At 40.3% G+C, this 16,421-nt stretch overlaps 1 protein-coding gene across 1 annotated transcript in view; it reads right to left on the reverse strand.

The window, feature by feature from the left end:
• Nucleotides 1–16,421, reverse strand: part of KIAA1549L (KIAA1549 like) — a 133,759-nt gene that overhangs the window by 7,648 nt on the left and 109,690 nt on the right. Inside the window, exons 17-20 of the mRNA XM_058026707.1 lie at nucleotides 14,936–15,283; nucleotides 7,947–8,044; nucleotides 7,041–7,186; nucleotides 3,335–3,483 (exon numbers count right to left, since the gene is read on the reverse strand). Of these exons, the coding sequence (XP_057882690.1) occupies nucleotides 3,335–3,483; nucleotides 7,041–7,186; nucleotides 7,947–8,044; nucleotides 14,936–15,283 (741 nt within the window). The remainder of the gene's footprint in view (nucleotides 1–3,334; nucleotides 3,484–7,040; nucleotides 7,187–7,946; nucleotides 8,045–14,935; nucleotides 15,284–16,421) is intronic.

Below are 16,421 nucleotides of genomic sequence, written 5' to 3' on the forward strand. Positions count from 1 at the left end.
ACTCCATGATTCAGAAGAGTGAAATATTGCCTTATTAAAACTATATTCTATCACATTATACTATTCTAAAGAGATACTATGCTGAAGAGATACTATGCTGAAGAGATACTAAAGAGAAACCCATGGCTGTCTCCAGACAGTCAGGACACAACTTGGACCTAATAGGCCAATTAACATAAACAACCATCACCAGAATCCAATTAAGAACTCACTCTCAGTAAGCAATCTCCATAACACATTCCACATGTGCAAAAACAACAGGCGCAGTGAATAGAGATAAGAATTGTTTTCTCTTCTTCTCTCTGTGCTTCTCCAGGAAAAATCCTGGGACAGAGAATTATATCTCCCTCTGTTCAGAGAATGTGAATGCCACAAGCTTCTGCCTACACATGCCTGTCCTGGCATGTACCATTTATGTACGTCCCAGCTGTGGCAGCAGAAACATCTGCTTGTCCTCATTTATCATCATGTCCAAAAGTCCAGGGGAAAGGGTTTTTCTGGAAGTGAGCTCTCTGCTTAGCAAACACTTAGGTTTTAAACAAACAGCATGATTTTAGTACACCAAAAACCTGTAACAGAAAAGCAGTTTTCTGATTTCTAGCTAATCCAAGCTAGCCAAGTGTCTGTCCTCACTGGTCCTAACAGAAACTCACTAGATCCAGACACCAGGGATAAGCTCAGGTGTGCCAGTTTGGAAATTCAAGGCTCAAAGGGATGTTTGACTGCTCAGAAGTGTCAGGATTTCTGGCCATGTCTAACAGAATAACATGAGGGATTAATAATTTTTGTAACTCCACAGATTTACAAGCCCCATGTTAGCTAAAACTAAAACAATAACATAGGCCCTTAAGTCACAATGAGAGATTAAATTTCTTTCACCAGTCTTTTTGGCAGTCAGAAGATTTTAATGCATCAAATAAAAATCAATATTTATGATTTCCAAAAGTCTATAAAATGGGAATCTACAGGCCTTAATTTTGAAGAAGGCTTTATGCCTGAAGCTTGACCTCTACACAGACTTGGGTATCCATCAAATGCTGAAGAGAATGTCAAACATGATCACTATGGTGTGATGAGACAAATGTAGGAAGTAGGTATGGTATGAAAGTGATCATTAGATGTGGGCACCTCTGTTTAGTTTACAACAGGCTCTTCAAAAGGTGATTGTACTAGAACAATATGTGATCACACCACTAGAGGCCACCAAGTTACTGTTTTCACTAAGCATCCAGCAGCTGGGAAAATAATTGCTTTGTGGATACAGTTTCATTGTCCCACAGAACTTAGTGTTTCAATGCTTACCATTTGTCTCAGAGAATAATATATTACAGTAATTGTGCTTATAAAATAGTTCCTTGTTGTAAAATCTCCTGTTTCCTCCCTTGTTTACAGTCTAGGCTAGCAGAAATGTGTGGAAAATGAAGAATCTTATAGATATTTAGCCTCTGTTCTCAATAATTTTAAGAAAATCTTGGAAGTGTGATCAAGCTATAATATAAAGGCTCAAAACCTTAGACATGTCCAGAAATTCAAGCCCTGAGTATTAGTGAGAAAATCTGAGCATTACTTCAGATCTTTATGCTATTCACTTTTATTCAGGCTTTCTGACTGTGCTATATTGCTAATGCTATTACTAGCTCCTCTAGTAACGATTTTCAAATAAAGACAATTTCCTGACACATTTGCAAAATCATTATAGAAACTGCAGTAGTTTCTACATTTTTAACCCTTCTGCAAAGCCACTGGAGGGTTGAAATTTTGACTAACAAGGAATTGTTAAAGCTCTGCCACGGGTAAGTGAAAAGGGACATTTGTTTCTTCTGAGTTCTATATTGCCATGGTTATTTTTCTGACAGTTTTTTACATCCCTCTTCATTCCTCTTTCCCTGAAGGAAACCCACAACAGGTTTATACTCTTCACTTTCCAGAGGAAGGAGCTGGGGGCTGGAGACTTGGTTTGCAGTTTTGACCCATTTGTTTCAGTCTCCACTTTTGACAAGTGATACCTGACTCTATTTCCACAGGACTGCAATCAAGAGTAGGGATACAGAAGAGAGAATGAATGGGAAACAAGTAAAATTTCCTTATTTGTTTCATGGCTTTTTCCCTTCTTAGAGAAAAAGTTCAAAATCGTTGCTAAGATACAATGGGCCTCCTGGATTTAAGATGTAAGGGTTAAAAACACACATAAAACAAATAAATAAAAAAATAACCCCACCAAAACAACAAAGGAAAATAAAGCTTTTCATGCTTTAAAAGGCAGCTCTGAGAAGGAAATTTATACCAGAGCATCACAAGCCTCCAGGAGTCAGGGGCACATCAGCAGGTGTGCTCAGCTTACAAATGAACAGCTTTTCTTTTTTTTTTTTCCTGACAGTTCAGCCTTCAAATTCAGACTCGCACCTCAAAGTTATACTGAATTGTTTTCCTCACAGGCATTGGGACCAGTAATGAAGAGTGAAAACAAAAAAAGCTGCCCCCAGGAACATTTATATGACTGTGTTGTCTCCTGCTTATCTGCTCAAAGCCAACTTAGATTTCAACTGCAATTCATTAAAATGTTCTGTGGACGATTTGCACAAAGAAATTGAATCTGTCTCCCAGGTTTTTTAGTCAGAGTGGTTCTGCATAGATACCAGATATGAGCTCAAGTAGAAGAATTTATCTTTTTTTTCCCTTGTGTAAAAAAAGCCCTACATTTGAGAAATTGTTTTAAACATGATAAACTACTGCAATTCATTTTAGGATGTTTCAACTTCAATTCTTTGAAATGTAGGTTTACTTTGGGCTAAAAATTACATCTGTTCCAGTCTGGGATTGTGTAATTAATTATTTAATTTATGATCTGTCACTGCAGCCTTTGGGAGGATTTGAAACACTGCACAGCAGGGCTGCAGCAGTGCTGGGAGGTAAGATTTGGGAGCCAGGCTGTCTTGAGAAAAGCCTCCAGGAGGGTAAGATGCTTCCCCAACTTTCAGACAGCTCAGGACTGTCTTGAGAGGCAGCATCACCTTTTCCTGACACGTGTCTATCTCAAAATTTAACCTTTCTCAGGAAAGGAAAATGACATCTAACCCACCAACTTTAAACAGGTGCCAGGCCCTAACCTAGTGAAGGATTCCACCCTCTAAAGATCTTGCCCACAGTTCCTGCTTGAACAGCTGAAGTATCTATGTCTAAGCCATCTCTTATGGCTTTTCACTGCTAGAGATTATTCCCATTCAAGGAAAAATTATCCTTTTCTGCTTTTTTGTCGACCAGTGAAGAATTGCTGAAAATCCCTCCTGTGCAAAACACATAAAAAACAGGTGGTTAGAAAAGCAAGGATGCTTACAGAGTCTGCCCACTGCCCTGGCAACTCATTCTCTCCAGCATAGGGCATCCAGGCTTGGTTCCTGTAGGCAGTGGGAGGAGTTGGGATGAAGTAGCCCGTGAAGCCAGGTCGGTTTGCTGGAATGGCAAACACTGCTGGTACCGTATTTCCTGGCAAAGACAAAAACAGTAGGCACCATTAATAGCTGAGATTTTCACTTGTAAATCAGATGATAGTGCTTATGAAATAGGGACTTCATGCTTGTTTGTTGAGTTTTTTTGTCTGGGGCTTTGGGTTTGGTTTGTTTTGTTGTTTTGGTATTTTTTGTCCTACCATCTGACTACTGCAACTTCATAATGCTGGGAAATACTGGAGAAGGCAAAATTTGCAGTTGTCCTCATAATCAGGTACAGCCTTCAGGTAAAGAGTCCCTAGGATTTGATCCTTGTAACAAATGATCTTTGTCAAAACTTTGACTCATTAGAGAAAAGGATTTTTTCCCTTAAGTTTGTCTCCTTGTATTCAATTTTCAGCTGTTGTTACAATGGGTTTCAGTGTAATGCACCTCTCTTTTCACTGTTTACCCAGTCTTTCATGATATCTATATTATTAATATTATGATTAATACCTATATTGTATTATATGGAGGTAAAAAACCTACAGAAATGAGTGACTGATATGTTTAACAGTCTGTACTCTCAACAATTCCATCATAAAACTTCAATGCTTCTGTAAAAAATACCAAGGTTCTACCTGTTCAGTTCCTTTCCCAAGAACAGTCTATGGCTGCCATAAATGACACAGCTACAACTCAAAGAAATATTTCTTGATTATTTCCAAATCTGGCTTATCACCTCTTGATTAAGATGCATGCCATAGGAATATCCAGGAAGCCTCCTGGATTAAAATCCCACTTTCACATTCCAATTTGTGTGCAAGGAGCCAGAGTTTCAGCCAAATCTCTGGGTAGGGTCACATCTGCTTTCAGGGAAGGTTGATTCCTGTGGCCCACAGAGATGCAGAGAACAATTTGTTACAGAAATAATCCACTGGACTGTCTGGAAGACCAGCATCCTAATGTGCATATTTCCCTTGAGATATTCTTCATATATTCCCTTTGCTATCATAACTCTGTGTATTTTCCTAGTTAAAAATAGACTACAAACAACTTTCTTGCCCAGTCAAGTCTTCCTTCCTCTAGTGTCTATTTACATGCAAAGACAGACTCCAGCAGTGAATCACCAACATCACACTGAGGGCATGAAATCCTCACCCCTAAATCCTGGATGGGACAGCTGCATATCCTCTTCATCAGTTATTACATTTTCAGTTTATTCAGTTATATTACATGGACATGTATTTTACTTTTCAGACAGCAAAAATAACATCATTTACATGAAAGCAGAAGGGCAGGAAACCCTTTAAAACCACAACAAAGTACAAGTCCAGCATTTTCACTGAGGAATGGAAGCACAGCAGCATTACACAGCTGGGCAGATTCAATGTAGTAGAATTAATGCAGAGAAAATAAAATTTCTCCCCCTTCCAACTGCACATCATTTGAATATTGCTGCTAATTGCTCTCAGTAGCTATGATACCACTATGCTGACAAAATCACAAAGACATGGGAAGGCCCATGAAATTCATATGGAGTATAATTGAATTAGCATCAATTACTGGCTGCTTCAAATATCCATCCCCCAGAATCTCATTTACAGCCCTGGCACATTTTTTGTTCCTGAACAATCTACTAGAGGGCTATCCAGCCTACTCTGACAGATGCTGGGACATTGCATAGGCAGGTGCACAGAGACAGAAAGACTCCACCAGTGACATCCATCCCCAAAGCAGTCTCCATAAACCCAGATATTTATGGTTTCTCAATGACCTCCCATGCAGTCCCAGGCCAGAATTGCTATGGATGCAATCAGGAGTAACAGAAGAGGAGTAAAATATGGTTTTTAGCACATTTTTCTCCAGAGCAGAAACACACCACCTCTCTCCCAATTCCTCCAGCCCCATGGTTTGGAAGAGGGTGGGCTAAGAGAAGAGGTGTGTCAATCATTTTTCCTTCCAGGCAACAAAGAGCACAAGGGTTGCTATTTTAAATGAGTTAGCAAGGCTGAAAAGGAGCATTCTTCATACATGTACAGAGAAGAAAATGCTGCTCCTGTACATGGCAAAGGGCTCCTACACTAAAACACTCTTTCTATTTAACCACAGCAAAAGGAGCTACTACTCAAAATGAATATTCAATTGGCTGATATTATACCTTATCCTAAACCATTATTGCAACATCCTTATCTTAGAGCTGATGCTGGGCTGCATGAAGGTCATTTTGTCTCTTCTGAACTGCAGCCACCCTTCAGCAACACACAATAATAAAATCTCCCCATCTCTGGACCCAATCAAAAAGTGTATCCCAGAGATCCCATTACTGCACACATAAAGAAGAGGTCTAGGTAGTGTGGCACATTTCATAGCTTGAAATGTTTTGAAATGGGAGGGTGAGCATCTGCTCCTTTCAGGTACTGCACCATGTGCAGAAGGTATGACAACAAGTGGGAGCAGAATGGGTCCTGCAAACCTACTCTATTTAATTAATTGACAACTCATTTGCTTAGCCACATGATTCTCAGTCAGTGATGTCAAACACAATGCAGATAACTCTCTATTACTTCTGAGGAAGCTAGGAAAGAATTTTTTTCTGGGAGATTAACACAGCAATATCTAACAAACTACTAATTTCAAAGCTTTGAACTAATGGAAAATTCTTTTGAATATTGGAAGCTCTTTTCCATAACTCTTCAAGAAAACACATTTTGCCAATAAAAAGCCATTTGAAGTATTTTTTCCAGCTAAATATTTTCCAGACACCATCAAAACAGTCTATCAGCTTCACCTCATGATTAAATCAATTCATTTATAAATACATACACATATTCATATATAAATACCTATCAAAAGGACCAGGAACTGACTAGACATTTAAAACTGGGACTTTTACACCCAAAACAAGTTCTGGGCAGAAACTATATTCTCCAGAACAGGAAGGGTGAAGAGCTAACAGATTACCTTTGACTGTGCAATAGCACCACTGTTTTGTGTTTTGAAGGGAAGGGGCCATGTACCTTCAATTTGCCTTCCTCAGTAGCCCACTGTTGTGACAAGAGTAGGGATAAAGTTTCTCAAGAGGCCATCAGGAGCCTTAAAAAAGTTTTCAAGCACTTGGATCAGTATTCTTGACTGACAAAATATTGCAAGGATCTAACTCATTTCTCCCCCATTGCCTGTCTCTCCTATTTTGCTTGGTTGGTACAAAGTGCAACACGAACAAGTCACACAGCTGTCCAATACTGCAACTTATTTTGCTACCAACACCTTCTAGATCCTCCCTAAAAATTCTACTGGGTTTTTCTGTACAAATGAGCAGTTTTACTGGGTTTTATCAATTCAGAGAACACAGAACATCTGGGACATTACTGCTGCATCCTACCTTCAGAAAAGGCCATTTCCTGGTGCTACTGCAGGATGAGTATTTTAGGATGCAGCTGGTGCTGCACTTACAAAGGGACAGGCCATCTTCTGTAGGGCTCCTTCAGCTGCACCAGGAAAAACCCCACCTAATAGAGTCTTTCTCCAAATAATCATCCTTATTTGCTATATCCCATACTTTCATTTCTGTCCAAAATAACTTATAAGGTTCTCAAAGCTGAATCGTGTCACCTGAGTGAAAAGCAGATTGATCGAGTGGACCGACAGACATGGGAGCTCTGGAACCCGGTGCAAAAGGTGTCTGATCATGGTGCTGGGCCTGATCTGCTCCACTGGACTCAGGTATTCTCACTTTGCTGCCAATATCTGATGTAGACCTGTGTGTTAAAAAGAAAAATAATACAAATTTTTTGTTATTCTGACCTACAGATGTGATTTGTAGGTACATACATGCCTATCAGCTCCAGCAGGACAAACCAGTGAGGAGCGATCTGCCCAACTTTGCTCTGGCATGACAGAAGCCTGGAGAACAACTACACAACAGAATTTTGGAGAAGTCTGGAGAAGTTTGCAAACAACCCTTTTAGTTTTTGGTTGCTCTTTTTACCAAAGCATCGTATAGGGCCTCTGCTTTCTGCTTCAAACAAATGCCTGCGAAACACAACACTAAAACCAGAGATTTACCATAAATTCACCAGAGCTTTACCATAATTAATTCACCACCACACTCTACAGACAGTCACAACAGTGTACATGACATGGTATCATACAGTTGGAGACCACTGTGGTAAATAACATTACTGTACTTGGGAAGTGCTGAGGTCTTTGGAAATGTTGCAATTTCAGGAAAGCAGGAGAATGATGGTGTGAATTATCTGCCTCAATCCAGCACATCATTATGAGAGCTGAGGCAAAGAATGCTTTAAAACAAACAAGAGCCTGCAGATCCTAATTTTATTGACGCAGACTGGCTAACAGAAAACTCACTGTTATTTAATTTTGTGTTAAAATGAAACAAAACCAACATGTTTCTAATTTTAGGAATGGATCTTTTTAAGTGCTCCTTCAGGGTTTGGCCCAGTTATTATGACAGTGGGCTTTAGAGATCATGCCTAAAATAAAACAAGAGATAAATACCTCCTGAGAGAGGCAACAGCCACAGGACCAGTTCTGGGAGGGACAGGAGGGGGAGGAGAACCCATTACCATCTCAGGAAGCTGAGAAAATCTATAAGCCTGTAACAGAGAAAAATACATATTTTTTGAAACACCAGTAGATCTCAGTCAAATTGAAAAACAAAACAAAATCAGAACTTAAATACTTGCTCTGTGTGCCAGTCAACTGGAAGCTAACTTTTTGTGGCCTCAACAATAATTGCATGTATTTGGGAATTTCCAGTGCTTTGGTAATTTTTGAATGTGGAAGAAAACCTGAAAATTAGCTCAGAGACGAGCTGAAGTCTAATCAAAATATAACATATTAAACACTGTCTCTGTGGCATTTGAGGCTTGCTGGCAAAGCAGATCTGTTGTGATTATGTGAGATTCAACAACTGCTCGGGATCATGGGGAAAAGACATGAGTATTTTCACTTTCTCAAGGAATAAAGTATTTCAAAGATTCAGAAAGAACCCTCAGACCAGTGTGTACTGCAGTGAAGCTGCCTGTGAGCAACTCATATTTCAACCTCTTCCTTTCAGCCTTCAAGAGATGAAAATAAAATTTTCCACAAAACCCCCCAAATTCTGTAACTTTCCAAAACAGCAACAAGGACCTCAAACAGTTCTGAAAAGGCAGACTGATCCAGAGGAACACCAGGCCCACCCACAAAATCACAAAATTAAGCAGCTTGCCTGCAGTAATTCTGAATTTCATCACCAATACACGTGAAGGAGGACTAATTATGTGCATGAAACCCAGGGCACCCCAGAAATGACATGAAGGACAAAATTTTCCTCCTAAATCCTTTGCACTGCTATAGATTAGAGGCTGTAATTTTTCAAATACACATAGAGGAATGATATCTCACTAGATGCTTCACTACGTCATGGGTGAGGGTTTTGTTTTCCTATTGCTTTTTGTTTTATTATTTAGTTGTGATTCTTTTTTAGTTGTGGTTTGCATGACGATGATTCAAAGCAGTGCATGGGAATAAAGATAAAATCAGAGGAATAACAAATAAAAAATTGGGGAAGGCTGACCATTATTAAGACACTGGCATTTTGAAAAATAAAAAAGGGATCCAGTGGTGGGACTTTGGCCCTCTAAACAAGAGGAATCTGGTTTAGCCAGAGAAACTCCTCCACAAACAGCAGTGAAAGTTAAAAGCACATTAAAACACATGGGATGAGTCACACTCTGTCTCCTGCCCAGAGAAAGAGCCTACAGGATTTACATGATTATTTCAGACTTACCACCTACATTTAGATTGGAATTTGGCAATATAAATCCCACACTATAGATCAGAAAAAGCCTTCTGTAATCATCTTGTAAAATTACACATTTAGACCATATTCCAAATGCCTTCATTCTCAAATACCTGCAAAACTAGGTCAACAAAAAGAAAAGGTAACTTATCAAATAGATTTTTGATGTGTCTCCAAGGGAAAAGCAGTACAGACCCAGCATCTTTCTCAGTCCTCTCACTGCTACCCCTTCTAAAACATGTTAAAAACCCTCAAAGGCATGTCTTTGGAAATAATTTTTTCTTGCATGCCACCTACAAATTCTCCTAATATTTACTTTCACCATGCTACCATGATATTTAAAGCATTTCTACATTTAAGTGGGAGGAAAAAAAAGAAGTCTAAAAAGACACTGCTACATTTCTTAGCCAGGGGTCAGAAACACTTGATTTTTAATGAAAGAACTGTAAAGGGAAAAACAAATGTTATTTGCATCAAAGAAAACCTCAATTATATTTCTCCTGATAGTGCTGGATGTGGAATGGTCTGCAGTGCCTCTTCTGCATCTCAAAGGCTGGCAGTGCCCTCGCAGGCTGCCTGAACTCTCCCTTCTGCCTCCAAGAGCCTTTCATCCCACATCTTGCTCGCAGCATGCATTTCATAAAAAGCATGAAATCCATTTTATTCCCCCTGTTTTAAAGGAACAGCACATGGGATAATGTTTGGTAGTGGAAAGCGACTCCAGACAGTTTAGCAGGGTAGGCAGAGACTCAGATTTGGGTTTTCTCTTGTGTGTTGTGCTTTGGAAGAGGGACATCAAAGGAGGTATTAGGTATTTTAAGGAATCACAGTTCACAAATATGCTGTGACTTGCACTGGAAATTTTGAGGAAAAAAGTAAAATAGAAAATCTAAGCCTTTATTTTGCTGCTTACACAGAAGATGAGCAATTTTGAGTGAGTGGCAATATTTTGCTAATGGCTGGGCAGAGAGAATCCTGTTAAAGTGAAAAATCCTGTAAAAAGATCTGCTCCACCACGCTGAGGAGCTGTTTGTCCAGCAGGGACAGGAGTCAGCCCTCGTTGCCCTGAGATGCCACACACCAACATGGTTGTGGGAGGGAACTCCAGTGAAATTTCTAGAGTTTCTCTAACCTGTTGGGGCATTAGTGTTTTCCTGCAGGCCACATGTAAATGGGAAAGAAGTGTTCAGAAGCTAAATGAAGCCAAGGTTTTACCACAGATGCCTGCTAAAGATTTGTATGAGCCCTTAGGCTCTTGGCCAATGGGCCTGATTGTAGAATTAAAGTCACTTCACCACTGTGAAACGAGTCAGAGAGGAAAACAACAAACAGAAAACACAACCCAGCTGATTTCACAGATTTGCCTAATTTTACTCCTCAAATATTTATCTTTTTTAAATAATCTCTTGGTTTTTAGCAAAAGAAAAATCCAACCAGACAAAAACAAACAAACAAACCAAAAGTCCAAAAACGAAAAAAAGAAAACAATCTTAAGAAGGAAAACATTCTGCATGGGTTCCAAACTCTATTTTATGAAAAATGGAGAGTCTGTAACACAAAGGCTATAACAACCAGGCAGAGGCAATCCCACTTGAGACCCAGGACAGACTGCACAGGTAGCAGAGAGCAGACCCTGTGCCTCCCTTTCAGTGAGAAATGCCAGTGAAGGAGTCTGCTGTGGCTAGAACACTGACAATTTAAAAAGCAAACCAATAAATAACTTTTAAAAGTAGGAAGTGCAGTTTAGCAGCCATTGGGCCAAGGACAATAAATCATCTGGAGGATAAAGTCCAGCCACCAGCAGAGACCATTGTCTCCTACAACCCACGGGAGCCCAAGGTACCACTTGTCGGGATGGAGAAAAGAAAAGAAAACTCACAGACTGGCTTGGAAGACACCTTAAAGATTATCTAGGCCCAAGCCCCTTGCAACAGACATGGACTCCTTCCACTAGACCAGGTTGTTCAAAGCCCCAACCAGCCTGGCCATGGATGGGCCACACACAACTTTTTGGGCAGCCTAGTCCAGTGCCTCAGCACCCTCACAGTACAGAATTCCTTACCCATATCTAATCTAACCCTGCCCTCTCTCAGTTCAGAGTCATTCCCACTTTACTTGCCCTTGTAAAAAGCCCCTCTCCAGCTCTCTTGTAGCTCTTTTAGGTACTGGAAGGTGCTCTAAAGTCTCCCTGGAGCTGTCTCTTCTCCAGGCTGAACAAACCCAAGCCTGTGTTCATAGGGCAGCACAAAATAACTAATGTCCAAAGCAGAAACTTTGCAGTTAGTTTTAAGTCTACATTTTCCTAGCTCAAATATTTAAATATTTTTACCACTTTCCACTTACAGATTTGTCCTGAGTGAAAGTATTCTATGTTGCCTTCTAATTACAGAAATATCCATCTCCTTACATCTCACCATAGGAATTAAAAGGCCAGTGTCCTTCCTAACTCATGGAATGATTTAACTTATTTGTTTATTACATTGCAATCCAGGAATAATGCAAATTTATTGATTTGGCTTTGTCTTTATAGCTGTCCTGCTTCGTACTAAGCAGCTGTTACTGAAAGTGGCTGAATTTGGGTAAAATACTCCTGCTTTACCCCTGTTAAATGAAGGGGAGCTCTGAGAACAAGGATGCTTTATCAGTCTCTCAGGCTGTAAGTTCTGGTCATCAGTGCCTGTTTGTGGTGCTGGCTCTCACCTTGGGACCCAGAGCTCTGTTTCTCTCACTCCTCTTTCCAGAGCACTAAAGAGGAAAGATGGAAACTGGTCCAGCCTTGTAATGGGGGGAGGGTTTTCTTCTCTGCTCTTAGCTCTCACTTGACTCAGCTGAGCACATTTCCAAAGCAAATTTCCAAACAAGATCGACCAAGGCACGGAGCTGGCGGTTGGTGTCACACGTTCAACCCTTTAACTCCATCCTCCAGTCACAGCACACCAGCTGGGTGCCAAGGACTCAGCCAAGTGTTACTCATCATGTTTTGGAAACTCCAGAACAACAGTTTGCATTCCACTGGCTTTCCTCTGCCAGGAGAAGGCATGAGCCCCGTGTGGAGGAATCCTCTTTTCACAGGTCACCCAACAGGCAGGTTGGCAAACAGGCATTCCCTCACAAGAGCTACAGATAATTTCAGTATTAATGGCAGCACATCCAGAAAAACCTAAACAAACAAATAAAAAATACGCAGAATGCTTCAAAATGGAGAAGAAAAAGGAGAAGGAAAAAAAAAATGTGTGCACACTCTGGAGAGATACACAAACGATTGATGGTGGGACTAGCCAAGAAGTTGATAACAAAAAAATAAAGATCCACAATTTGGAGGACACCAGAAGCGACACAGAACTAAAGAGTGGCTCTGGACCCCTCAGCACTTGCTCCATCTAAGCAGACAAAATGCCCTTCAATTTTCAAAGATGACATTTTCATTTTCAAAATTCTCAGTGTTTTGAATTGTAACAGCATTGTTGATGTTGACTTCTAATTGCCACTCAGAACTGAATTTTAAGAAAGGGAAAAAATACTAATTATTGGTTTACAGAGGTAACAAACACCCCAGTGCACAGGTACCTCTCATCCCCAAAGATGGGGATATTTTCAATTCCAACCCTCCATGCCCATGAGAACAAACCAGGAAATGGGGTGGTTGAAGCACAGTGCATATACATGAAACTGATATGCAGAAAACTATGAATTACCAGCCCTTATCCAAAGCCCAGCAGTCTGTGCCTATACTCATCTGTGGCAATCAACTATCTGCAGGGAATTCAACTATTTAACTCTGTCTTCAGAATGCCAGAAAGATAAGCAAAAGGTTCCAAACATGCAGATGATTTAGGAGAGTAATAAGTCTTAGAAAGACAACAGTGAATCATTCACCATGAGAAGAGTGGCTATTATATTTTTTTAAAAACCTCTCACCATATAATATTTTGAATTTCATTTAAAAAGGATTCTTTTAAGTGTCAAGGTAATTTGACTCCCTATTAGCTGTCTCTTAAGCTTTTAATCGAATTCTAACCATAAAAAATGATTATACGCTGTACAAATTTCATCGGACCAATTTCAAAGTGCCGGAAATAACCTAAGCATGATTTAAATAGCACCAACCTGAACCTTTGCACTGGCTTTCAGCTGTGTTCAGAATAGTTCAGAAGCAGCATCCCTTAATGTATTTTTTTATTGTCAAGGAAGTCATGGTAAGGGTGATTTTGAACTGAGGACATTTTTCTGCATTATCCTCTTATTCTAGCCAGAGTGTTAGGAACTCAATTTGAAATATATTCTTAAAAAAATATTCTGACCAAAAAAAGGCCTTAAAATGAACAATTTATCACACTGGCATTGTTAGATGGGCTATTTCTTATCTGAAAGCAATCACCTCTTGGTTTAGATTTGTATCTGACACAAAAGAAAATATATTGTTGAGTTTCACATTACCATATGTGGGAATTCAGGGGCAGTTTCTCATGTGAGGGTGTGCACAGTGCTAGTGTCACTGCTGTCCAGACCCCTACAAAATTCCATTAACAATTTCCACCCTCGGGTTTAAGTTCCTAATTCACGTATAAATCTGCAAGGTGAGCTGCTTGAGGCTAGAAAATGAAGGATAAAGTCAGTTATAAGGTCAGCTGAGACCTGTGGAATTCAATCTTCTCTAGATTTCTTCTCTAGAGACCCAAGCTAATAGCTGTAAGTGCAAGATTACCAATTACAGCCCACATTTCATGTTGCTCTTCAGTGTTCAACCTCCCCAGTGATGCAGAAGAGTTGGTGTTCCCTACCCAGAAGTCACCACAGTTAATCCATAAAACCACATTGCTTCCTAATATCCATTGCCTGAGCAGAAGGAGATGGGCAAACAAGTTTGGTGTGAGTTGTACAGCACTTCACTCTAACAACTAAAAATTGAGTCATATTTCTCTCTCTACAAGGCTTTTTAAGGAAAACCCGTTTAAATAAGAAATTATACGTCAAATATTTTTACTTTTACCTTAATAACTAAGTACCTGTGGTTCATAATGTGGACTTTTTAATCTAATTACATAATATTACTTAAGCCCATGAACAAGAAGGTGAAAAAGAAGGACTAGCTTCTAAAGGTCTATCTAGTCTTAAGGACCAGCCTTAAAACACCTATCTTGTTTTAGATATATTACTACATTCTAAAACTCTCAGTTTTCCACTATGTGATATTACACACTTCTATTCAAACAATACACTTATAATCTTAGCTCTATCATTTAATTTTGGAAGCTTTCTCTACAGCTTCAGGTGAAACACAGTGTTCTCTTGGGGATCAGTGCCTATCAGTAGAGAAAGTCTAAAATTCTCAGCAGCAGGGTTCCAAGAGTTTGAGGTCTGTTGAACAGCCTATTTTAAATCTTCAGCCTATTCTGCAGCCTATTTTTTTAAATCTTAGTACAACTTAGACAAGACCACCTTGCTGCTAAAATAAATACTGATAAAATAGAGTCATTCATGGTGTACATGTGTGGCTCATGGCGTATGTGTGTAGCCCAACTGCAAAGTCTAGGTTGGTGTCCAGGCAAGCACACATGTAGATGTATATATATACACATCACCCTACACACACTTATTTTTTGGTTTTAAGCATCTAAATGGGACTACTTTAAAAAAAATATGGCTCAGAGCAGAAGCACCCTTCTGACATTACAGTGTGGCAAAGAGAAGCTCCACTTACGGGCCTTGGCAAGCTGTACTGGTACATTTCTGGCCTGTAGGTGGGCACCCACTGCACGCCTGCCCGCGGCCGGCTCATGGTGCCGGGGGCACTGGTCACCACCTCGGAGTAGGGCAGGTGTGGGGCCGAGCCGTAGGCGTCCTGCCGGGGCTGACCCCCGTGGCCAGCAGAGGCCAGGCTGAAGGCCTCCTCCAGCAGCATGTGCATCTGCTGCCGCACCTCGTCGATGGACGGCTGCGAGCTCAGCGTCGACGTCTCCGAGTGGCCCTTGGCCTGACGGGCCCTGCCGTAATTCCGCGGCTCGTTGACGCGGTCAATGTTGGTTTCTTCTATGATTTCAGGCTCGGTCTGGTGGGGGGAATAGAAGTGGATGTCACAGGCTTTACATGTGCTTTGATAGCATTTACAAATCGCATTTGTGCCGCGTCGGCATTCTCAAACGCAGACATGACACACACAGATGTAACGCACACAGACGTAACACAGACATAATGCACACAGACATAACACACAGAGGTAAGACAGACATAACACACACAGATGTAACACACACAGACGTAACACAGACGTAACGCACACAGACGTTATACAGACATAATACAGACGTAACACAGACGTAACACACACAGACGTAACACGGACATAACGCACATAGACATAAGGCACATGTAATACACGCATAACGCACCCAGACGTAACACACAGAGACGTAATGCACACAGACATAACGCACTCAGACGTAACATACACGTAACGCACGCAGACGTAACACACATGTAACACACACGTAACACACCCAGACGTAACATACGCATAACACACAGAGACGTAACGCACGCAGACGTAATGCAGACGTAACTCACACAGACATAACGCACACACAATCGGGAATTGTAACAATGTAGACACATGGAAAATGGAAAAATAGAAACTCCCACAGACACAGGAGGGTTTGATGTGCAGTCTTGGGAGAATGTTGATGTAAAAATAAAATATACAGACATTAAGCAGAAAAATCATAAATGTGTGTTTCTGTAGTTGTAAGTAAGAATATGTCTTAAGTAAGTAAAAAATTGTTTTAATAAGATGGTGAAGGGTTTATAATGTAGGGGTGTAACTGTATAGAGTAAGCTAAGAGTTTAGATTTCTAATAGAAGCATAGGTGTGTATGTGTAATAGTAGCCCATTGGATAAAAGTATCTGCATTGCAGTAGAAGTAAAGGTAATAGGTTAGGAAAGCAAAATAAACCCTATGGCAAATGTCCATTGGATTGAAAAGTTATATATTGTCTTGTAACAAAAAACCTGTGACTACTTTGTGCTATGGCCAACTGCTTGCTCTCATAAATCTCGCAGCCTCTGATACTGATGTTTATCTGAGCAATAAGTCATTTTCAGCCCAACTGTGGTCCCATCCCTTTACTTAAAGCAGCAATAATGATATAGACACACAACAAATATTGGAAAGAAATAATACAATGCAGGG

Source organism: Melospiza georgiana, chromosome 6 (assembly GCF_028018845.1).
Source record: "Melospiza georgiana isolate bMelGeo1 chromosome 6, bMelGeo1.pri, whole genome shotgun sequence".
Lineage (NCBI taxonomy): Eukaryota > Metazoa > Chordata > Aves > Passeriformes > Passerellidae > Melospiza > Melospiza georgiana.